This window comes from Diadema antillarum, unplaced genomic scaffold (assembly GCF_040938485.1).
Source record: "Diadema antillarum isolate AM-2024a unplaced genomic scaffold, OU_Dant_1.0 seq00000356_RagTag, whole genome shotgun sequence".
Taxonomy (NCBI): domain Eukaryota; kingdom Metazoa; phylum Echinodermata; class Echinoidea; order Diadematoida; family Diadematidae; genus Diadema; species Diadema antillarum.
In genome coordinates, this window is record NW_027271362.1 from 988,522 (window position 1) to 1,014,035 (window position 25,514).

At 39.8% G+C, this 25,514-nt stretch overlaps 1 protein-coding gene across 1 annotated transcript; it reads right to left on the minus strand.

The window, feature by feature from the left end:
• Positions 1-315: 315 nt before the first annotated feature.
• Positions 316-25,475, minus strand: LOC139731074 (uncharacterized). The gene is made up of 23 exons (XM_071641954.1): positions 25,416-25,475; positions 24,284-24,462; positions 23,248-23,449; positions 22,138-22,264; positions 21,301-21,528; positions 20,492-20,656; positions 19,393-19,882; positions 17,789-17,927; positions 16,958-17,122; positions 16,147-16,378; positions 15,470-15,660; positions 14,718-14,823; positions 12,535-12,774; positions 11,374-11,553; positions 10,294-10,923; positions 9,625-9,770; positions 8,870-8,981; positions 7,596-7,906; positions 6,880-7,107; positions 4,640-4,903; positions 3,742-4,051; positions 2,369-2,602; positions 316-452 (listed from the first exon to the last, which is right to left on the minus strand). Exons 1-22 carry the CDS (start codon positions 25,473-25,475, stop codon positions 2,442-2,444), a joined length of 4,866 nt encoding a protein of 1,621 aa, XP_071498055.1. The 3' UTR covers positions 316-452; positions 2,369-2,441.
• Positions 25,476-25,514: the final 39 nt, after the last annotated feature.

A 25,514-nucleotide genomic window follows, 5' to 3' on the forward strand; every position in this document is an offset into this window, starting at 1 on the left:
TGAAGTTTTCAATATTGTCCATGTACATTGTACTCCAGCTGCACAGAGCCTACCACACAGAAATTAATCATTCTTATTGGTGCAGAGAGGCAAAAAATTTGGTATAACTTATGCCCACTTCCAAGGTACATATATGATATTACAAATTATGTATACATATGATATCATGTACACATTATCCCTTTGAGGACGAGTCGTGAGTATACTCGGGCAGGTGTCTATGGGAAATTCGTGTTGTAGCAAAATCAGTCCATCCTCGATGGGTTAATGTACATATATAAATGTACACTGTAGTGCATACCTGTGACAGTTGCCCCTGAAAGCCAAACACTGCCTCCGCTTCCTCCGCCCGTCCGCACCTGGTTGGCGTCCCTCCCACTAGCATGAATCTCACCATCCAGTAGAAAATTACGCCTTGCATGGAAACTGACAACTCCACCACCACTAGATGTCTGTAAATCAGTTATCAATAGTTATTAGCTGCTGAGGCGGAAATATCAACAATTTAATGACACGCGCCTTAAAGGGATAGTACAGTATTGGTGGAGATGAGAATTGGGCTTTTAACTTTTTGTGAGATATCAAGAAAACACTTATGATATAGTACAGAGCATACCATTTTAAGAGGAATTCAAAGTTTATTTGATGAAAATCGGGTTTGGAATGACTGAAACATCCAAAAACAAAGTGAAACAAGGAAAAGTAGAAATTACGCGGTGCGTAATATATGTCCCCGCCGGAAGTAGCATTTAGTAGCAAAATGTACAATATAGGTCAAAAATCAAGGTCAAAGGTCAAAGAAGTCAAAGGTCAAAATTCTGTGTAGAAGTTTTGAAGCCCTCACCTAGTGCCATCACATAAAGCAAACGGAATCGAAATCGGGTTAGAAATGGCGAAGGAGTAGCATCTTGTAGCAAAATGTACAATACAGGTAAAAAATCAAGGTCAAAGGTCGAAGAAGTCAAAGGTCAAAATTCTGTGTAGAAGTTTTGAAGCCCTCACCAATGCCATCACATAAAGTAAACGGAATCGAAATTGGGTTAGAAATGGCGAAGGAGTAGCATTTTGTAGCAAAATGTACAATACAGGTAAAAAATCAAGGTCAAAGGTCAAAGTCAAAGGTCAAAGAAGTCAAAGGTCAAAATTCTGTGTAGGAGTTTTGAAGCCCTCACCTAGTGCCATCACATAAAGCAAACGAAAGTGAAATCGGGTTAGAAATGGCGAAGGAGTAGCATTTTGTAGCAAAATGTACAATATTGGTCAAAAATCAAGGTCAAAGGTCAAAGATGTCAAAGGTCAAAATTCTGTGTGGAGTTTTGAAGCCCTCACCTAGTGCCATCACATAAAGCAAACGGAATCGAAATCGGGTTAGAAATGGCGAAGGAGTAGCATTTTGAAGCAAAATGTACAATATAGGTCAAAGGTCAAGGTCAAAGGTCACAACTGAAATTCTGTGCAGAAGTTTCAAAGCTCCCACGTAGTGCTATCATATAAAGCAAACAGAATCAAAATTGGCTCATAAATGACAGAGAAGTAGCAAATTGAACATTTTGATCACACATGGACGCACGGACGCACGCACGGACGCACGCACGGACGCACGCACGGACGCACACACGGACACACACACGTACGGAGCCCGTTTCATAGTCCCCTGCTCGAACTCGTTCAGCGGGGACAACAAAGTGAGCGTAATAAAGTGTGGGTCCCACACTTTATTAGAATCGCTCTTTTTTTGATATCTCAGCCATTTCAAAACCAATTTTCATCAAATAAACGTTGAATTCCTCATAGAATTACAGGCATGCTCTTTCATATTTCATAGGAAGTTTCTCATTATCTCACCAAAAAAATGTTAGAAACCTGAAATTAGGTCTCAACCAAAACTGTACGATCCCTTTAAAATCAAAATAACAAGCTAGATGTCTATAAAGCAGATATCAATATAATTCATGACGTACGTATAGTTCCGTGACATTTGCTCCTGTGACAATTGTTCACAATAATTCATGATGTAAGTACATACTCCATGGTTCTGTGACATTTACTCCTGTGACAACTGCTCACGCAAAATATCTGTACACTATTAAGCCAAACATAAATTCTACCCACAAACACAATCCTAACCCTAATCCTAATCCTCACATCAAACTAAACCTATAACTTGGCTATCACAACTCTAACCCTAAGTTAATTAATAATAGTAATAGTTATTGTTGCAGGAACAAAAATGTTGTGTCACCAGTAAATAGAGGACATTTGACAGAGTGAAAACCTTCTAGACTTTTAGTGAAATCTTTGTAGGCAAAATTTGAAGAAAAAAGTAAATATTTCTTCATATTAATACCATACCATATCCATGACTCACCTGAGCTGTTCCACTGAGTAGACTTCCCCCGCTACCATATTCCAAGGGGCGTGTCACATCTCCATAGGCGGGGCTACTGGACCCGGGTACCAGCACCCCTGCCTCCTCGGCCCCCATGAGAGGCACCGGATCCTCCAAGAAGTCCAAAGATGCCTAGCCCAGGGCCCAAACCTGCTGGCCAGCCCCTGCCACTGACGTCCACTGTAGCATCCTGATCAATTTCAATGTCTCCAGCTGTTCGAATTTAAACAAAAATTCATTAAAATTCTTTGCCTCATACTCTGTTACTTCAACACTTTTACAGTTGAAACATGAAGTCTACATGTACAATGTATAGAGTCATACCAAGAACCAAAACTTCTCCTAGATCAGTCTTACGTTGTTAATTATGTTAAAGCTATCATCACTATGTTTCACAACTACCAAAGTTATGCATAAATATGTACATGTATGTCAGACAAAAAAATCGCCTAAAAATGTGATTTTTTGTACAATTTCAATGCAAAGGTGCTTAAAGGATTCGTATAGTTTTGGTTGAGACTTAATTTTAGGTTTCTAACATTTTTTGGGTGAGATAAAGAGAAACCTCTTATGAAATATGAAAGAGCTTGTAATTCTACGAAGAATTCAACGTTTATTTGATGAAAATTGGTTTTGAAATGGCATAGATATCCAAAAAAGAGCGATTCTAATGAAGTGTGGGACCCACACCTTATTACGATTGCTTTGTTTTACTTTGTTTTTGGATGTTTCAGTCATTAATTAAAGACAAAGTTCATAAAAGCATGATTATTTGGGGGTTTTATTAATCAAAATCAATTAATAGCACACTTCCACGTTGTGGAACAATGACGTGGACAAATTTCAGTGAAAAAACAAAGAAAAACAAAAAGTCGAAAAAACAGTAAAATACAAAAGAAATTAAAAAACATTAAAATACTTAAGAATTTTTTCTGATGGCACAATTTTTTACATCTACCTTTGCTGAGGACACTACAAAGAATATTAAAAAAAATGTGCCTGTTTATTTCGTGATTTCGAGATTTATTTCGTGATTTACAGTCTGATATTCATGCATCAATATGCATAAATTAGCATAATTTAGCATAAATGATAATTTTTCGAAAAATCAACTTTACAGTTTTATAGATTTACATCACAGGCAATGTGCATGCTAATTTTTGTTGCGATCGCACGGTCAACTGTTGAGATCGGGGGGGGGGGGGGGGGGGGGGGGGGGGGGGGGGGGGGCTGGGAGGCTTTGTGGCGTGCCTTTTATAATTAAGCTGACGTAACCAGAGTTGATTCTGCTTTGCAGACGAGACAAACACACGGTATTGAGGATCCTTTCACACCAGACTGTATCAACAAACCTGTGACAGACAGCTTGTTGGCTCGCATAACTCCGCCCCCTCGCACCAACAGCTTCCCATCGAGGGTCATGTGGAGCTCCTGATTGGCCGAGACACTTCCCGTGAACTCTAACGCTCCACCCCCGAGCACTAGCAAGGAGTCGAGGTACATCTCGCTGGCCGCCTCGGCATTGACACAAGCCATGGGGTCAAAGGTCAGCAGGGCATTCTTGCCGATTTCCAGGGTAGCCACGCCCTCAACGCTACCCCCGAGCAAGGTCAGATCTACCTCTTGGAAGAGGGAAATTGGTGGCAAATGAGCTGTGCCATTCTGTTGAAAACAGATATTAAAATGCTTATAGGTGACAGACATGCTTCTCTTTATTTGCGATATCAAATACAATGTACATGTAGAAAATGTAGAAAATGTGATTTGTTTGCTTCATTTTCAATTTCAAACTATGGCTCAATAGTCCATATTCATCTGCAGTAGCTGGTCTTCCATGGGGTCCAATTGAGTGTGAGGCAGACCACTTTATGATAAACACTCTTAACAACAAATGGATGTAGCAGGATATTTTACGTTAATGAGTTGAAACTCTCTCACATATGGGACCTCCATTTTATGTCCCAACGGAACAGAGTATTTTTGGTTCATGTTATGATTACGCACAACAATGCTCAACTACGGTAGATGCGAGAATTGAAGCTGGGAATTTGGATAAGGTGGCACACATGCTCGTACTGACCGAGTCAAATCACCGCCCTGGTCTTCAACGATACAAAATCGCAACTGTACTTGAAGTAGTAAATAAATAAATGAATCATTTTGTGTTGTGTAAGGTGGAATAGATTTACAATGATAAAAGAAAGTGCCACAGGAAATAAGAGCAGACCTCACAGTTAACAGAGTGCATACCTGATACACAGCAACACTAAAAGGAATCCTTGAGGTAGAATTCTCCCCAATCCACACAGTGTCATTTTCTCCCACATGCAGCGTGCCCCTGAAGTCTCCCGCGACATTCGACACACGTAGACTCCTCTGCCAGGCATCTGGCTCGGGCTCCCCGCCAATGTCCACTGCCTCTACCTCCACATGGGCATACTGACCAATGTCCAGTAGGTCAAGGTCATGGTCTGGGTTGGAGCCTGGTGGGAGGGGAATGACTGTCCTCCTCGTCTGGCCAGGGAAATTCAAGGATAATTTGATATCGGATTTATTATCCCATCAGGACCCAATATTTTCATAGCCTACTGACATCATATGATTTGCTAAGATGCCAGTGCTTAGGTTATCATTGATTTTGTTGACATTGAACTTCAACAATAATTCCATTTGATTTGCTCTTCTATTGTTACATGTATTTGCATGGGAAAAAGAAAATAGACCAACTTTGCCTTCCAAGATGTTTAGAAAGATATCACAGGATGACATATACACATACTGGATTTTTTCAAAAACAATATATGTGACCCTGCACCACAAAACCAACAATAAGTCACTAGACATGGATTTTTAGTTAAGGGCAGATTCTGAAAGAGCAGACTCTAAGCTTTAAAGGACAAGTTCACCTTCATAAACATAAGGATTGAGAAAATGCAACAATATTAGTAGAACACATCAGTGAAAGTTTGAGGAAAATTGCACAATCGTTGCAAAAGTTATGAATTTTTAAAATTTTTGTGTTGGAACCGCGGGATGAGGAGACTATTACAGCTTGTGAGTCATATGCGTACAACAGTATAAAGAAAATGTAAAAGAAAATTCAACATATTTTCACTTTTTTGGCATAATAAAAGTGCACTTGACTTGCCTCTTTCTAAAGGCAGGGGGAATAATATTACCCATAACATTTGTCGGTAACGAGTCAGGGGAATGTGTACTTTTTTAAAAAGATGGAATTTTGTGAAATTCTCTTTATATTTTCCTTATATTGTTGTACGCATGTGACATCTAAGTTATTCATACACTGCAGTAGTCTTCTCATCCAGCGGGTACTGCACAAAAACTTCAAAAATTCATAACTTTTGAACGGATTGTCTGATTTTCCTCAAACTTTCAATGATGTGTTCTGCTAATATTGCTACATTCTCTCAATCCTTATGTTTATGAAGGTGAACTTGTCCTTTAAAATGATGTATAACTCAATTCAAATGGCCTCTCCTAACCTAACTAAATATTGGAAAGAAAACATACACTCTGGAAAAGTGTGAACTGAGAAAAGATGATTGTGACAAAATAAAGGATGTAGACCATCAGAGCAGGAACAATGAAGGGATTATCAGATTAAGCTGAAACTGAGCATGCTTTATCAACACATTCTGTCCATGATCAGTGCAAACTTTCAAAGTAATAACATCCTTTCTAAAGTTTTTAGAGTTAAAAAGGAAGAGTGTGTACAAGGTTTTTAAGAAATTAAAAGGGGACTCTAAGACACACCTAATCACACTATTCTACAACAAAAAAAATGTTTGAGAAAAACTGCTAAAACACAAATTCCCATTTGTTTTATAATCCCAAACTTCAGCATAATGTAGAAGAAGACTTGCTCTTTCAGAATGTATAAAAAACTCAAGATTGCCTGGGTTGACTCATTTCACCTATTTTCAATCCTCACACAAAGTCAGTGCGCATGAGACTTTTTGTTAGTCTTGTGATGCAGGGTCACATATTGTCTTGCTCTTGGAATGTAACCAGCAAACGTCGATTCTTATGAATGGTCTGAGGTTTTACCTCACTCAGATGGTCTGATTTTCTTCTGAGGCTGTTTGTACCGCAGATACAATGTAGTGACCATAGCAAATTTGAATATCTAGAACTTAAAGTAAAGCCAATAACTCTGGTGGAAGCGGTAAAGTGATGAGGGTAACATTGGAATGAAAGATACAATTATTAACAATGATTAAAATTCATATAATAATGATCAACAGAACTGTGTACAACACATGACGAAATTATTAAAATGCATAGAGCTTGGTATAAACTGTTGGAATTAAACTCTGTACATAGAGTTGTAAGGACCGCTGGACGTGTTTCATGGCTTCGTTGCTACTACATCGTCTGCCTTCTGGTATAGCAGGGTTAGTAAATGTGGAAGAATAATGTAACATAAACATCAAGAATGTGTCGTCGGCAGTCAGTTATTGGCATCATACCTGAGAGCTTGCCGTTGGAAAGTCGTTATATGACTTCAGGACTCTCCTCTCTGCGTCGCCCTCTTGCTTCAGATAGACCGTTCCCGACGCGCCATGCTCGCACGTCGACCCGCTACTACTAGTACAGGCACCTCCCTCCACCCGGTGAGCGATTCCCTCACTTAGATACTGGTAGTAGAGTGCCATACGACCTCCGCCGCCACCACCTTGACCAGCGCCCCCATTGGCCTAGTGGTATACAACAAAATTACAGCGTATATATCAAACACATACAGAGTGTTTTTGTTTGACACACATACAGTGTGCACATGAAACAGTTCACGCACTATTTCATATGTTTTGGAGAGATCAGTTAGGTAATAAATGTCTTTTCTGCATACTTGTGCACACAAGAGTACAGGGTGAGTTATTCATACAGTAGTATACTAGATAGTGCAGTATTTTCCACATGGATTCTACACTTCCAAGTCATAAGCCAGAGAACAAAGAGGGAAGGGAGAGAGAGAAACAGTAGCACCTCCTCCCCAAGCCATATACTTTTCGCTATGGTCTTCTTTTCCCTTTTATGGCAGGTTTGGGTTGTATCAAGCCAGATAAATCATTAATCACATGAAAACTTGAAAGGACAATCTTCATTTACCACATAGAAGAAGGAAGTCAGTCTTCCGTAGCTTCATCAGGATTTTGTGATGTTTCATCACATATTATATACTCACTGAGATAACTCCAGTGCCATGGATGGTCTCTGCTTGAATCAGAATACTTCCACCACTAGCTCCCCCTCCCTCTGCGGAAGGTGAGTCCGAACCATCGGCAGAGATGCGACCTTCGACTCTCAGTTCGTCCCCGACGCTAACCGACAGGATTCCCCCTCCGGAGGCCCCAGAACCCTCCCTTCCTCCGCTACCAAACATCCCTGGTAGGGTGAAGGAGCCGTACGCTGGAGGGACGATGTCCGAGGAATGCTGACCACCCCCCTCACCACCATGGGATGCTCCAGTTGAATCATAGGCTCTCCCCAGTCCCTCTACCAGTCAAGACAGTGAAGAGAAATTTTACAGTAATCTCAGTAACGTAACTCTTGAGTGGCCATCTTTTGAAAATGACATTAACATTGTATGGGGAAAAGTTGGAAATGGCAGGATGTACATGGGAGTGTGGCAAGACTGCCATAAGGAATAGTAACACACAGTCTTAGACAACAGAAGATCAGAATATCACTATGAGTGTCATTGACAAACATGGGTTTTCATATTGTTGTCGTTTTTTTTTCTTTTAACTTTTATGCTCTCATGTACTATGCTGATTAACCAAGTAGGTGAACTAGGGTATAGGGGATACAAATCTTGATTTCTATTAAAATGGAGAACCCTAGTTCAAATCCCATCAGGTGCCTCCATGTCTATTCATAATAATAACTAGAAAAGCACTCTGAGAGCGGTCACTTTCCATCGATGATCTTGCTTTTCCCAAAGAGAATTTTCTCCTCTCCATCACTGGGGAAAAGCTCTTTGGGCTCTTCCATAGAGAGATAAGTGATTTCCACACCCATGGGTATACAACATACTGAAAAATCGCCCAATTTCCCAATATAGAAGCCTTTGTTACGTCATAAACCCTCAGCTGCATGGCACACCTCGCCCAGCTGCAGAAACTGGAGCACGCACTTTAGTGCACGTTTGAAAACCTCAAAAATGCGCAGCTTTAACTCCCAAGTTCATTGACCCTACCTGTCAAAATATCAAAAATCCTTCATAAATTTCCCAAAAATTCTTGGATCACTATCAAAATTTAATCGTTTGTTACATGTGTCATTCTCAACCTTTCCTGTAAGTTTCATCCAAATCCGTTAACTAATTTTTTAGTTATTTTGCACAGGGACAAACAAACAAACAAACAAACAAACCAATGGTAACAAAAACATAACCTCCTCCCTTGGCAGAGGTAATAACTATCATTGCTAGCAAGCACACTAGAACACTAGCCTTACCTCCAGCATCATAGCCACCACCATTGACGGAGATGCTGCCGTATGAATCCACTATGGCTCTCTCGACCTCCAGATGGAGGTTTCTCGACCTCAACTCGCCACCACCATACACCTGTTGGATTCATATTGTACCAAGGGTCAAAGGCATTCTTAACCCGTTGAGTACGATTTGATTTTGCTACAACATGCATTTCCCAGAGACACTTGCCCGAGTATACTCAGGACATGTCCCCAACGGGTTAAGACAGCAAGGAGTCAAAAAGGTGCCATAATACTTAAATAATTTTAGATTTATCAATACCTTTCATACCAAAGAGCTACAATTGTAGTGGCACATACGTTCAATAGACCAATTTGGTATTAAACACATTTACGCTGCTACAAAAATTATAATAGAAAATACTTTTCCTGATAACCAGAGGGCTTGCCTGAGGATTTTCTGACATAGAAACAATGGATGCAGGCAAAGTGCAATTTACGTATTTAAATGCATTTACTAGTAGCTTACATGTGTGGGTGGCTGAAATACAACTTGTTAGACGGTCCTAAGATGAAATGAAAATATGCATTGATGTGAGAAACTAGTAATAACAAATTTTGAGTATGCCGTATCATTGGGCCTATCACAGTGTATTTCAAGCCAATGTTTTCATTTTTGTGCTTACAGAATAGTGGAAGGTGCATTCAGTACACCCCTCCCCACTCCACACACCACCAATAATTGGCTAAATCCTCAAACAGGTACAGAAACTCACCTGTAGAAACTTTCCGGATAGTGTCCGTCTCTGATCCCCGTTGTGAGAGAGGAGCGTACCATGGTTCCTGATGCTAATGGCATTAAACTCGACTTCTTCCGTGGCCTCACCGTCCAATCCTACCATCTCATGCATGTTGAGTACCCCTAGCACATATTAGCAGGAATTACATTGATATAGGTGACTGCCAATATTAAACACATTCTAATATTTTGTTTCCATAATTGAGTATTGCTGCAATGCCATGGAACTGTTGATGTTTTTGAGTCCAACTGCACCAATTGTACCAAAAGGGTACAACAATAGACTTTGATATAGGCATTGCACAATAGCTGAGTTCAGACATTTTTTCATATCAACCTTTAATTTCATGCTCCATTCAATTATTGTAAAGTCTGCATTGTGAACAGTCCTAATAACTAATATTTCATCAACTGATATATAGGAATAGTCTCTACTCCAGTAATAAATTGCAAATCAGATAATGGTGATAAACAGATATCCAGATTACAAAGTTGACTGTTTTATTTACTTCACAAAGAAAAACAGTGAAATAGCGATTTGCTTGCACCTTCAAACACGACAGGCTTTATAAAAAATCTACAAAAAACAACAACATCAAACTTCTTAGGAAAAAACTTTTCTTTTTTTTTCAGAAACATGATTTACCTCCATCTCTTATTGTTATGTTTTCAGCCAGTGGAAGGACGCCCTCAATGTTGAATGTCACGCCACTCACAATGAGCTCCCCGTTCAATGTTATGTCTCCTCCGCGGTACACATCCACGCTCAGGGGAAAGTCCGGCTGCGCAACGAACATGGTCTGATTGAACCCGATCAGCATCCGTCCCGACCTGTCTCCGGCAATCGTCCCGAGCCTCATATGGAGGCCCTCGCTTGGTCTAGCGGGGTCAATGAAGGCCAGTTCGGCTCCACCATAGATGTGTAACTCATCGATGACAAAATCAGCTTCGTAATCACTGGACTCATTGCAAAGGCATCGCGCAATGTCAGCCACGTGACCAGGTTCTAGCCACGTGACGGTCGTGGCCCTCTCGTAAGCCGAGTAAAACTCCGTCAGATTTCGGTGGGAAGCGCGAGGCAGTCTCCCGAGGTTGTTCAGATACAAGGTGCGATTGGTGCGGGGCGCGGTGACGTTGGAATCGTGGGTGATCTGCGCCTCCGGTAGGGTAGCATCAAGAAGTGTGCTCGCATTCAGCGGCTGGAGCTTGTGGAGGTAGATGGTGCCGGGACCACCGGGTTCAAACTGGGAGTCACCTCCTGCTCCTACAAAGGATCCTAAGACGCATCCAGTTAAAAGAGAGCAAAAAGAAATAAGAACAGGTTGACCTATGGGAAACTGATTTGTCCTGTACGAAGCCTATGGACACAACAGAGAATGGCAATGACTACATGTTTTTGCCAAAGTTTTTATCATATGATGTGCATGGAGAAAATTTAATGAAGATTTGGTGTAAAGTGGGTGGCATAGAATGTACATTGAAAATACGCAACTATTTCAAACAGCAACCAATGTCCCTCACCTCAAGGCCCTCTGCATTTTAGTTCCATGATTGTCGAGTTTGAGGGTAGGCCTATTCCCTAACAACTCATTGAATCAGAAACATCAACAGATTATTTTATTACAACCTTTAATAGTGAAGCTACAGTATCAAAGCTGAGGACTGAAATGACTCAATTTTCTTTTCACAACTCACAACACCTTCACTGTGTGACTCAAGAGCTTACCTGAGTAGTGATTGTAGGTGTAGTAGACCGCCACTCTTCCGCCTGCCCCTCCGCCTCCACCGGTATCCGCTCCTGCCCCGCCCTCCACGTCTATTAACCCGTCTCCATTCAGAGTCTCCGTCTCCAGCCAGATGCTGCCTGCACTGCCTCCGCCTGCATGGGGGGAATCCCCCACCCCACCTGTAGGAAGAAGATGAGACACACCAATTTACTCTGTTGAAGACTAGTGCACATGATACTTGGGCAGGTGTCTGTGGGAGATGTGTGTTATAGCAAAATCAGCTCGTCCTCAACAGGTTAACACTTTGCTTGTAGGGAATTGGTATGCCGAGGATACACGCATTGGGAATACCCATTTTGAAGAGGCAACAGATTGCTATAATGTGAATGTTCACAACTTTGTGAGGGTATTGAATACTATGAGCAACTGTACAAAGTCATCTCCGATTTTACAATCTGAACCCTCGTATCATTATCATTTCCTAGTTATGCATGTATTTAGTTGATCTGATTTATCACATCAGAGTGACCCTTTACAGGGATGGTATATATTGGTTGAAGTGAGAGTTTGAGCTTTAAGCTTTTTGCCACACACTCAGAAACCACTTCATGAAATGTTAAAAAGCACATATTTCTAAGAGGAATTTCTAAGAGGTACGGGTGCGGGTAGGGGGTTCCTGGTTCCTTTGTCTCTTTGGTACAGTCTATGTGTTTTTGTTATGGTCTGTTATTAATATTGCTTGAGTTATAATGATAAGCTGTTTTCGGTTTTAGATTTGCAATTGTTTTGGGTATACAATCTAAGAGAAATCAAATAGATATACATGTAGAGTCTATGTGTATATATAGAAGTTGCGCTATAGATTATTGATTTTGAGCTCTGTAAAATAGCTAATAGTTTTTTAGGAGTGCTATACAAATGTAATTATTGTATTGTATTGTAGTGTAGTGTAGTGTAGTGTAGTGTAGTGTAGTGTAGTGTAGTGTAGTGTAGTGTAGTGTAGTGTAGTGTAGTGTAGTGTAGTGTATTGTATTGTATTGTATTGTATTGTATTGTATTGTATTGTATTGTATTGTATTGCATTCGTAGAGGGAAAAGAGACAGAGGAGGCAATTCTTGCTACCTCTAAATCTAATTTGCAAAGAATGAGCTTTGCCTACCTGCGGCACTAATAGTGCCATCTACGTGCAGGGTGTCAGACACTCCAAGGTACAGACGACCTCCCAGAGATCCGCCTCGATGAGGAAAGATGGAGGAACCACCCATCGAACCAAAGGTGCTTGGGGTGAGGAAGGAACCGTACGAAACACCAGCAATGGGCTGCGATGACCCTTGACCCCCATTGCTACCATGCCCTGCTCCCGAGCTTCCAGTGCTGCCGGACAGACCATTTCCATTTGCTGTAACAAAGAAAGTAATGAGTAGGTGGTGGTGGATATGCTATCGATTCTTATATCATTACAATGCGCAAAGTACAGACAGTGCTCCCAAATTAACAACAATTTCACTTTGGAGAAAAAAGGGGCCTGAGCTTTCGATCCTAGCAGAATCGTCATCACAGGAAAAATAACAAACATGCAGGGTTAGCAGACAAGTGGACCACACACAACAATCAACATGCACTGTCTAGGAGGGGCTAGGGCACAGGGCAAAGAAAACAATGGAGGTAAGTAGGCAGGGAGTCAAACCCGATGAAGGGGGATTAATTAAACAAAGGAGTGAGCAAACAAAAGGAAGAGGTGGCTCAGTGATGATCCCAAGGATCATCCAGGGCAACCTGTGAAGGGTAAAGATGAATAGGGAGGCAACATCAAACAAGATCAGGAACAATTCAAAGATAAAGGACAGGCAAAATGACAGGGAAAGGGTGAAATACCACAGCATGAGTGAAGGGGGGGTACAAGCAAAGAGCTCTAAAACTGGTGTAAAGCAGTGTCGCAAGAATGAGGGCCAACTTACAAATGTAAAGTACATAACACATCAACATGTGACAAAATACAAAACATACTGTATAGGAATAGATATCACATAAAAGCACAAATCCATAGGCGGACGTACAATGTATGTATGTATGTACAGGGTGTGTGTGTAAATACAGGGCTTTAAAATGAAAGCAGGGGAAATATTCTAAAGCAATAACACTTCACATTAATAGGCTTTGAGGAGTTTAAACACTGATCACACAACACAAACAACACAGATGTACACTGTCCATGTATATTTCCTTATCAAATGTTGTGCGGCCTTTTTGTCATCTGACATGGTTGCTCAGTATGGCTGGTTACATTGGTAGTACACTGTTCTTGATAGCTTATTTTAAAATGATCATTTAGGTATCTTGCAAAAAAGGTGTTTATAAATGTGTTCATGTTTACCAGATCATACCAACTCTGTTTCTTTTTTTCAGATTTTTCAGATGACCAAACACATCTACCTTAGATATGAAACTATTGACAAATCAATAATGACAACAATTTCATTGTATGACTTTGAAATGACTGCATGTTAACCCCCTTGTCAGGAAAAATACATATATTTAAAATTAGAAATGTAGCTATAGCAACAGATATGCCACCACCATATTGAATTACTCTATTACGTTGTAGATTCTTTTCTTGACCGTTGAAGACAGGCTGATTTTGCTACAGCATGCATTTCCCATAGACACTTGCCTGAGAATACTCTGGACTCGTCCTAAACGGGTTGAAGAATCACTGTGTAATATTATATGTAGTTTAGTGTATGCACTGGGTAATTCTCCATGTATTGGAAAATGCTGTGTAATTTCAGCATCAGATAGCAAATTTCTGGGTGTATACCTAACCTTTGACCCTTGACCTTTGACACCAATGACTGAAACATTCTAAAGTGAATCACTGTCAGGCAATACATGCATACATACAAAGTTTCATGAAGATATCTTCAGCCATTTTAAAAATATGGAGAAAAAATGTTATTTTAGCATTTTCACTTGACCCTTGACCTTTGAACTTTGCCCCAATAGCTCAAAATTTTCCCTAGAGATTCTTCATCTGGTAATACTTGTACATGTATATGCTACGTTTCATAAAAATACCTTCAAGCATTGCAAAGACATGGGGGAAAGAGTGGAATTTTAAGTATTTGACTTTGACCTTTGACCTTGAGCATGTGCATCCAATGATCAAAAGGCAAATGGATGGAAAACTTGAAACAATTATGCCTCCAGTGACACTTGGTAGCGGAGGTGTAAAAATTTAATGATTTATGTGGCTAACCAAAGAACAATACAAATGGAATGCCATTTAGATCAAAATAATGAGAAAAAAGTCTCTGTTGTATAAAAAGGCTCATTAGTAAGTACCTCCTTCACTTTTGTGTCTATATTCGGGTGAAAAACCAGCCTGAATAGTTGCAGATGGCTCGACGCTAACTCTGTCAAAGTGTAGCTTCAGATCTCCACACCGTACCTGCAGCATTGTCAGTACACAGGAAACAAATTATTGAATTTCCCTGGCATTTAAAGGGAGAAGACGTGATTTCGATAATGCAAAAAGACAACTGTCACTACAAATACATGCACATCTGTGATATCTTCTTCTATTTTAACTTGGAAGCAAATCAAAAATGATTACTACTGTAGTTCATTCACATTCACTTCTTGCAATTACTCTGTCAGTAATGTTCACTAGAGAATATACATCATGTATATACAAATCACCAAAAAATATTCAGGATCGATGCACATCACCACATATGGATTTTTAGTAAAGGGTATCTTCTAAAAGAGCAGATTCTAAGCATTTAAAGGATGTACAACTCAATACAAATGGACTTTCACCCATCTAACAGATTGAAAAAAAGTACACTTTCTGGACTGGTGTTTACTGAGAAAAAAAAGTAGAAAAACTCAAGGCTGGGTCATTCAGTTTCTCTTATTTTGAGTTCTCACGAAAAATCAGGGCATGTGACTTTTTGTTGGTTCTGTGATAAACATACACAATCATTCTGAGTACTTACTCTGATGATATCATTGTTTGGGGAAGTAAGAGAAAATAATTAATCTTCAACTAGTCAGAACAATGCAAAATAAAAAGAAGAATATTTGGAACTGACCAATCCGCCACTTCTGACGTCAAGCGTCGACCCATTTATGGCGGTCAACCCTTGGCTCTCATCATTGATGTCCAGGGAACCTCGTGTCTTAATGTCCAGTCGGTCAATGGCTGTATGAGTATGGCCAGGGTTCTCTAGACTCACGCTACACTGGGAACCAATGGTCATCCTGTCCATATCATGAAGTTCACCTGAAGTACAAAGAACCATTGAGGGATTGTCATGGAATGGGCCGAGGAATGACCACACAAATACCTAGAAATCTGTTTGCATTTGGCAATATCTTTCATGGAGAGAAACAACACAGTTGGAAGACCTATCCAGCGGGGAGTAATTAAACAACAATACAAATTTGGGCAATGTTCACTTGGAACCAACTAGACCTATGTCTGGTTCAAATAAACCTACACAAAAGTGGAGTTTATTTTTTTTTCCACATAATAATGGACTTTATTTGAACCTCAAACAAGCTCATATATACTGTGTACAGAGATTATTACATCTTAAATGGATACTATGACTACACACATGGCACATAAACTGAAGTTTTAAAACTGTATAAAAAGCCACAAACCCTCAAGCTAGCAAGAAAATAAATACAGAAACTATAAAAAAAGAAATGTTCACATGAATCATATGTACTGTGTAAACTAATATATAAAATGTTCAAAGCTAACCATAGAGTTTCATCCCGACACGACGACACTCCAGCACTTTGGACAAAGTGATGGCGCTGTTTGGGTTGGCCAGCAGAGACACAGCGAGAAACATGCGGGAGGCAAGGATGTCCAGAGTCTGACCGCTACAGACACTGAACTGACCGGTGTGGTCTCCCGTCAATGATTCCTGTATGGTCACTTGTGTTGAGTTTGATGTAAACCTCAGCTTTGCCTGGCCATTTACTGTCACCTTTTATAATGATAATGAGTTGGAAAATATAAGTTTGTATTTTTATTGGGGGGAGGGAGTGGGGGTGGCTAAGGGGAATGCTTTAAAAGGTACATGAGATGATAGAAAATAGAATAATTACAGTAAGATAAAAAGAATACACTGTAGTAGTAGTAACAATAATAACAAATATTGTTATTATAATCATTACCATAGTAATTAAAATCATTATTATTATTACTTTTATCACCATTACCATTGTTATTATCATCATTTATATCATCAGTATAATCATCACTACCATCATTATTGCGACGACATAATTAGAGTTTTTAAGATGGTATCATCTCCAATCCTGGCACTACCGGTACCTTTGTAGAGCAGTCCTGTACTATCACACATGCATTTAAGATTCATTATTATCATGCAAAATTTCAGTTTATTAGGGCTTTCTAAAATTGCAAATAACCAAGTTTGGGGAGGAGCTGCAAACACACCAATTAGATAATCATTACTTTACAAATAACCTGTTGATTCTGATACCCCGTTATTTTCAAAGTGCACTTATAAATTTCAACCATGCCCATGAGTGCAACTCACTTTTTCATACTCGAAGACAGACTCCCTTTCATCTCCAGTCACAACGAGAGTTTCGGGCAGGGTGGCAAACGGCATCTGATTGGACGATTCAGGCTCTTCCCGGGCAACAATCTCCAGGTATCGCATCCCTACATAGCCCCCAGAGGGCAGCAAACTCATCTCAATCTGTGACGACCAAAAGCCAGAAAATAACCTCATGGAACAGTAACAGGAGAACATAAGAGCTGAGAGGAAGAATGACCAATACAGTAAAGAGAAAATAGAAGAATTATGATGAAAAGGAGATGAGTCTGTTTCAAAGTTAGATTATGTTTATGTGAAGTGCAATGATTCTAGTTTCTGTTTCGCAAACAATACCAGGCATGACACTAATATTTCTCTCTGGTAGCCCATTCAAGCAATTAATTCTGTTAAGTCTGAAATTTGGTGGCCTGAAAAAGATATGTAGTGGCCAGAAATAAAAAGCAAAGGTAACAATTCATTTTGAATCTTAGTTGCCCAATTGGGTCACAAGAAGATAAATTTGGTGGTCCGATACCAATTTTTAGTGGCCCCAGGCCACGACTAATGTCAAACCCTGCATATACTTCATATCATGAGTCACTTGGTATAAGACAACACTATCATAAACAGGCATGTTTTGAATAATTTCTTTTTTGTTCACGTTCTTCATGTTCTCATTTGACTTTGAATATTGCCAAGGCTTTCAACTCTGAAGGTTCACTTCATACTTCTTTCCTTTTTTTTCCCATTATTCCCTGCTGTTCATCCTTCCTTGCCTTGCTTCTTTTATTTTGTGTTTCTATGAGTGGTTGAATGTTGAATACTCACCTGTTCCACATATCCGTTGATGTTGTACGTGGCATGGGGTGAACCCACACAGCCAACTGTCTGGACGAAACCCTCGGTAACCTCGACTGATTGTGAGCCAAAGCTGTATCTGATGTTGAACTGTGTTCCCATGCCATTCCTTCCATCAGGTAACAGATATCAAGAATGAAGCATAATTACATTATTACATCACAAAACTATACCTTCATTGTAATGTCTCCATTTGTAATCAACCATTAGTGTTTATTGCATTTATGTATTTTAATAATGTAAATATTGAACTTGTATTACGACGAAAGCAGTGGATAACAAGGAAAAAGCATGACGAAAATAAATGTATGTTCCAAAAGAAATTGAATGCAGCCAAGTCGGCAAGATGTAGTTTAGTTATTAACCCTAAAAAGGCTGGGGGAGGGAGGTTGAATCAACCCCCCCTCAACATTTTTCGCTTTTTTGACTGCGCCGTTCACTGACTTTTTACTTTCAAGTCTCGCACATCTTTTGACACCATTTTCGCGAAAATCGCGCATACCGTTACGACGCTGCATAATGTTTTATACATGCCTGTCAGACCAAAAATGGCTCAAAAACGTGATTTTGTGTATAAAGTCTATGCAAATTGAGTTTTCTCTTCTTATTCATAAAGATATGATTAGTTTCACTTTCATAGGCTGAGACTAATTAATTTTAGCATAATTATGCTTAAAATAGGTTCTGTCATAAATTTCGCGGAATAAAAATGATAAAACAAAAGGTCGAAAAAACAGAGAAATACATAAGAAATTCATAAAACAATAAAAAACATAAGAAATTGATTTTGATACCAATTTTTTTTTCAAGTATATTGTTAGGAATGCTACAAAGAATGCTTCCACCAAAAATTAGGATTCTAAGAGCTTTAATTTCTGATTTAGAGCAAAATGTATGATTTTATGCATATATTAGCATAATTGATTAATATGACAAAAAATTTCATTTCTTTTTGTATAGCTTGGTAGATTACGCCACAGGTAATGTACGTGCCGAATTTCATGGCGATTGCCCAATCAACGGCCGAGATCTCGGGGGGGGGGGGGGGGGATGAATCAACCCCTCCCCGGCCACAGAACACCCAAAAAAGCCCGGCCTGGTTAGGGTTAGGGTATCATCCATGCCAAAGAGACCTGGCAATGTGTGGTTTGTTTCAATTTTGTTTGATTTTCCTCAGTATATTGTGTCTACCAGTAGCGCTCTGTATACATCCCATGTTTACACACATTGCTAGTTTAACATTTTAACAGGATGTCTTCCTTTTTAATACTTTGTGGAATTTAAGTTTGTACATGAGCGTACTCAATTAAAAAGATAAAGAGCAACATTTCTTCTGCCTTTTACAATTTACTGTGAAAGCAAATTTCTCCTGAAGCAATCAATGCAAGCTAAGTCCTCCTGCATGCCCCCCCCCCCCCCATTAGATAGTAGAACAATGCAAACATCTTTATATCCATGTGCCTTTTGGCGTGCTATACTTAGCAGGTACTCTGAAAAGACCACACACAATCCATACGTCTTTGGTAAGTACAGAAGTCCCTGGGTATTTTACGAAAATGAATTTTCAGACTTACCCTGAACACACTGGTGTAACTTTCAGGGCACGAACGAAGACAGCAAAAGGGAGGGAGACAGTGATAGTTACAGCAGAGCTGGCTGGAGCGATGTAAGCGGCCGACACCGAGTTGAAAATGTTGCTGAGAGATTCGTATCTACGACAGTAGCCGTTAAAGATGCTACACCATGGTGTAGCCGTGGTAGTTACTTGTGCTCCACTGTATGTGGAGTAGCTCCTCCCACTACCTGAGCTTGGTCCAGCCATGCTCAGGGATTCTTCTTCCACTATGGAAGAAGATTGTGCGTCTCCCTGTCCATTGTCTGCCACTAGGTGGCGGTAGACTGGCATTCCCTCGCTGGAGTTCTGCTGAAGGTACAGCGTTCCTGCAGCGGCATTCTGCTCTGCGCCATCCCCTCCCCAAAGGATGTAACTCCCCGAGAAGCTGGTGTGTTGGTAGTAGATAGCTGCACGTCCTCCTGAGCCACCACCACTTCTGTCAGAGTCACCTATCAGGAATATTATTCGATGGTATAGTTTGTACTGGTTGACGTGAGGATTTAGCTTTTAACTTTGGGCAAGCTTCTGTATGTTAATGAGCATATACAATTCTAAGAGGAATTCAAAGTTTATTTAATGAAAATCGGTTTTGAAATGCCCGAGGTATCCAAAAACAAAGTAAAACAATGCGATCTTTAAATAAAAGGTGGGTCCTACCTTTTATTAGGATTGCTTTTTGGGGATATCTCAGCCATTTCAAAACCAATTTTCATCAAATAAACTTTGAATTCCTCTTACCACTACATCCTCTTCCATATTTCATCAGAGGTTTCTCATTATCTTGAAAAATCAATCAAAAAACGTTGGAAATTTGAAGCTCCATTTCAACCAAAACTATACCATCCCTTTAAGTCTATTTTTATTCTCTTTGAATTCAAGAGAGGTAAAGCACCACACATCTTAGCTGTTATAACATTATATACTTTAGTCTTGATTAGAATAACATTCTTTAAAAACTGTTTGAGCTCTACTCAATCAGATATATACAAAATGAAATAGGGGTCACACAACACTATGCTGAAGAAGAGATCGTGTTCTCACTGACACAGTGATCTTACCATCTCCACCCCTGGCCTCGATGCTCCCAGACCCATCTAGGTGGAAGACATCTAAGAGAAGACTGCCGCCAGCGCCTCCTCCACTTCCTGCCTGGCCATCCTCTCCATTGGCATGGAGACGACCTTCGACCCTTAGTGTATCATTTACATGAAGCATCATAGTGCCTTGGTGACAGGGAGTTAACAATTGACAAGTAGAGTGAGATTATTTGTACGTATATTTGAAAATAACAATAATTATAATTAGTACGGATACAAGGGATACTATCAGTGCTGGGTGCAGACATCGGTAAAAAACATTTTCCCAGACCCGTAAACATTAGATAGAAATAAGATACAAAATGTATTTTCCACGCAACTCAACCAGTCACAGATATTACACAATTGAGCAGAATATGTACGAAAAATGATATATTTTGTCATATGAAATGATGTGGAAACATATTTAATGTAAAAAATGCATGTTTGAACAATCTTCAGACTGAAAAGTGCATAATTCTACTCATAATCAGTGAAGAGCTAATGACTTTATTAGCTATCTTTTCTCTTTAAACACTGAATTTCAATATTGAAGGTTTCTGTGTTGATCTCACAACTTGTTGTAAAAGACTTGGAACAGGCCATGGTAAAACATTTTAATGAATGTGACAGTTTTGAAGGTGCAAAACTTCTAGTACTGTAATGGGACCAATTTACACATTACATTACAACATACAAACAGCTCTTACTGGTTAAACAACTGAAATTTCATGACACAGCCCAAAACGGCACAATCCGCATGCAAGAAGTCTAAAGGGGCATGGTCTCACCTCCCCCACGACCACCAGTTCCTCCAACTCCGCCCCCACTACCCATCTCTCTAGGCCAGTGGGTGGAGCCATAGGCCACTGATGAATAGATGCCATGGTGGGACCGGCCACCCCGTCCACCGTGCCCTGCCCCCGAGGCTCCCCGGAGTCCAGGGTAGGCAGAGGCTGACAGTCCCGCTCCAGGACCATTCCCTGTTGGATAGCCCCGAGAGTCTGCATGGAAGGTTCCTGAGAGAAGGGCAAAGCAAACATGACCGTCGGCTCAAGACATAACTCCCATATACAATGTAACTTGACTTCATCAAGAATCTTAGAGTAAAGTACACTGATTTTTTTATTTCTCCTGAGAAGTTCAACATCTGCATAAGTGTACATTGAGTAAAAACTTACATTGGTAACTTCCTATCACTTTCTAGACTACAATACATCTACATAATTTTTCATTTCATATTTGATTGTTACAGCTACACTTTCAGGTCAAAGAACAACAGGTGTATTCTACAATACATTCTTAATCCTCTCATGTTCAACATCTCAAAGCATAACTGATAATACTTGGCAGACTATACAGTTCAAATACACAATTTAACCTTGAGATTCTCACAACAAAATCTCTTGTAACAAAACATCTTTGTCCTGTGCTCTTATAGAAAAAGTCTCACTACAATCACATGAGCAGTGTTTTTCAACTACGCATTATGGATTCCCAGGTCGGAAAATCCACAAAATCTGCACGCTACTAGTCCAATACAAGCCACTGCACCTATTGATTTCAATGTGTATTAAAAATGGTTCACAGAAATTTCTATTTAAAGGAATGTATGATGAATTAGATACCGGAAGCATCGATGGTCACAAACTGGGCGTTGAGGATCAATCTATTGGTCTCAACCACACCCCCGGCGTGTATCGTGAGTAGTCCGGTCTGGAAAGTGATGTCGTCATCTTCTTCCACTGCCAAGAGCTGGTGGGAATGGTGTTCATTGTATCAGGTATTGATATAGGCAAGAAAAAAAGGACAGAAAAGCATAACAAGAGAACTTCCTACTTGGGGAGTGTGGCAAGATTTAATTCTAACAGGTATATGAAATACATCAGATCAGTGAACTGAACCCAGTGAAGACTAGCCCAGGGTATACTAAAGGCAGGTTCCATGGAAAGCGTGTGCTATAATAAGATCAGCTCATCCTCAATGGGTTAAAAATCATATACTGAGGAGAATGACATCAAATCATACTATTGCTTTCTACAGCCGCCTCTGATGTAGTTGACACATTAACTGAAAACATCCGGCAAGATTGCTTCAAGTATAACATCATGTTATCTGTGTGATGATGTTAAAACATCACATGACAGCTTTGACACTTGATGTTGTCATCTTGATTCATTTATGCATGTTCTGTATGGAATCACATACAAAATATTATTACAGTATGGAAAAAAAAATCTTTGGGGCATATATTCTTGATGATGCCTCAAGTCCTTGTGACCCCATTTGTAGCACTGAATTTGTACCCTATTGACCATTGTGCAATCCCATTCACCATGTCCAAAAGACCAGTCTTTAGTTACAATTTGCTTTAAAAAAAATTATGAATAAATGTTCAGCATTCAAGTCATTCCATCTGGTGCTGGATCTGACAGCAAGACAGGCAATCATTTTCCTTCATTTCATTTAATAAGAGGAGCAATTAAGCTAAGATAACTCCGTCTTCTCTTACGATCAGAACATGTTACCTTGAATAGGTGGCCATTCACTTATATTCAGACAAGTTTATTGATAAAGTTTATTCACTTATATTCAGAGAAGTTAAATGATGATTTTATTCACTAACACAGAAGTTCACTGATACATGTGATTATATCCAACCCCGACCTCAAGGATTTGGCAATATCCTTATTTGTACTTGACAGGGACTACCTGTAGGAATGCATTGGACACTCTACCTTCATTTCTCCTCCTGCTCTCACAGTCACATTGACTGCATCGTACACCCCCTCCCGCTGACCATCTGAGTGACCCACTGACCACAGGGTCAGCTGTCCTTGGCTGTCCACAGTAAATTCGTCGACTCCGTTAAACCGTCCCTTTATGTCCATCCAGACCTCTCGCAGACTGAGTCGTGGGGGAACCGTCAATTCTCCATACCTGTTAATTATGATGTTTACAAGTTATCCATGCTTCTCAAGAAAAAGAAAATGAAAAAAGTGGAAGTGGTTGTTTAACTGCACAAATCTATGAATGCCAGCTTTAATAAAATACAGGAATAATGATTCAGAAAACATCTCATTTTCTTTTCTTTCTTTTACCAGTATTCAATTGAATTGAGTCATGAAACACTATATCTATGCAGTTAATTCCTTGCAACAGGATTCAATAGTTTTCCCTTCACTTTCTAAATTAATAGAGCAGAAATAGATTCGTTCTAAAGGCCTGTTGAACACAAATAATTTGCAAGGAGGGGAAGAGAGAGAGACAGACATGATTAAGTTCAGGCTACATTTTCATGACTACTACCAACTTTAGAAGAAGAAGCAGTATCCTTTCAAAAGTTATCAGAGTTAAAAGAGAAGAGTGTGCAGAGGTTTTTAAGATATGTAATGGGGCAGAAAAACATGCATAATCATACTTTTCACAATTCACAATTTACCAATCACTTTATGATCCCCAACTTAATAAGTAGGTAGAAGAAGAATTGCTCTTTCAGAAAAAAAACAAACCACTTACCGGTATTAACCATTGACCACGTTGACCATCTCCCCTATTTTGAGTCCTCATGTAAAATTGGAGCCTGAAAATTTTTGTTGGTTTCGCGATGCAAGGTGTCATATGTAAACACACATGTACATGCAAAAATTTATGCATATTGTCTGCATTCACAACATATAGTAACTGTACAATACACTGACAAAAGATGCCATCCTATCCATGTCTGTAGTACATAAATCATAAGCTCTTCTTATTCCTCATTTTGATACCAACCTGTATAGGAGGACATTAGCTGCAAAGTAGACGTCTACAAAGTCGAAGTCTACGGACTGGTTCACCCCGATATGAAGAACTGCCGATCTGTCCCCGTACAACTCTCCTCCGCTGACCAATACAGACTCATGGGAGGTGTTGCTGAGAATCGCTACGTGAGCATTGCCATGGAGATGGACCTATGGAAAGATTTTGGGGTAGGGGACTTAGTAATATATCTAGCATACAAGAGACTTGCTTCAGTGACAAACATTGCAGACAGAATACCTACTAGGCAAAAGGAATTTTCTTGACTTTTGTCCTCCAAAGGAAACTTTTCTTTTCAAAGACAAATAAATTAAAGACAATTATCATACTTCTTGCAATACAAAAACACCACTTATTGTTATGACAACACAGAATACCTAGATGCAGTATTTGTTATGTTTATGCTTTTCTTTCTTTACAATATTCATTTGATTTCTACCTTTGGCACAATCTTAAATACTGTTCCTTTTCTCATTGGCTTAATTTTGTTGATTTATTCATGGCATCTTGTCTTTGGGCGACACCATCTTGAAAAAAAAAAATGACCTGTGATAAATAAAGGATCTCAAGTCAAAACTTAGATGTCACAGCTTTCAACTCTACAATTATATATTTGGTCTGGTAGAGTGCTGTGAGCTAGGCAGGGACATAGATGTAAAACACGTAGGCCGGGCAGCTCCATATCAAAAGCTGAAAAACATGAACTGTACCAAGAATCTTTGTAGCCAGTGAAAAAGGAGTCGTATAGATTTCAACCACCATGAAATATCAATATCCATTACGATCAAATCATAAACTTTTACCCCTTCTACATCATGTGTTGTGATCCTTCGTCACATCATATTACCCAGGGCTAGAGACTAACGGTGGCCCAGTGGCCTGGGGCCACCAAAAACACAAGTCGGGCCACCAAAAACACAAGTCGGGCCACCAAAATTTCAGAAATGAAGAATTTTGTGGTCTGATTGGGCCACCAAAAAAGGTCGGATGTTTGCCTTTGGGCCACCAAAAATAAAAGTTAGTGTGGAGCCCTGTATTACCCATGAGTGAACTTCATCTGAAACCATTATTTGTGAATCTCACTGTTACCTTTCCTCCCTCTCACCTCATCAAACTCATACTGGTTGCTAGGATGATAGAGCCACGTTATACCGCCAGCTTCCATGATGTCATCATAGCGACCATCGAGCAGATTGCGCCGTGG

Excerpts from the sequence above, each read along its gene's own strand:
- LOC139731074 (XM_071641954.1), bottom strand. The coding sequence starts at position 25,475 with ATGGAAGCTGGCGGTATAACGTGGCTCTATCATCCTAGCAACCAGTAT. Across the intron at positions 16,379-16,957 it reads CTGTCTTCGAGTATGAAAAA|GTGACAGTAAATGGCCAGGC; the intron begins GTGAGTTGCACT and ends TCATTATAAAAG. Across the intron at positions 12,775-14,717 it reads TAGACACAAAAGTGAAGGAG|CAAATGGAAATGGTCTGTCC; the intron begins GTACTTACTAAT and ends TCTTTGTTACAG.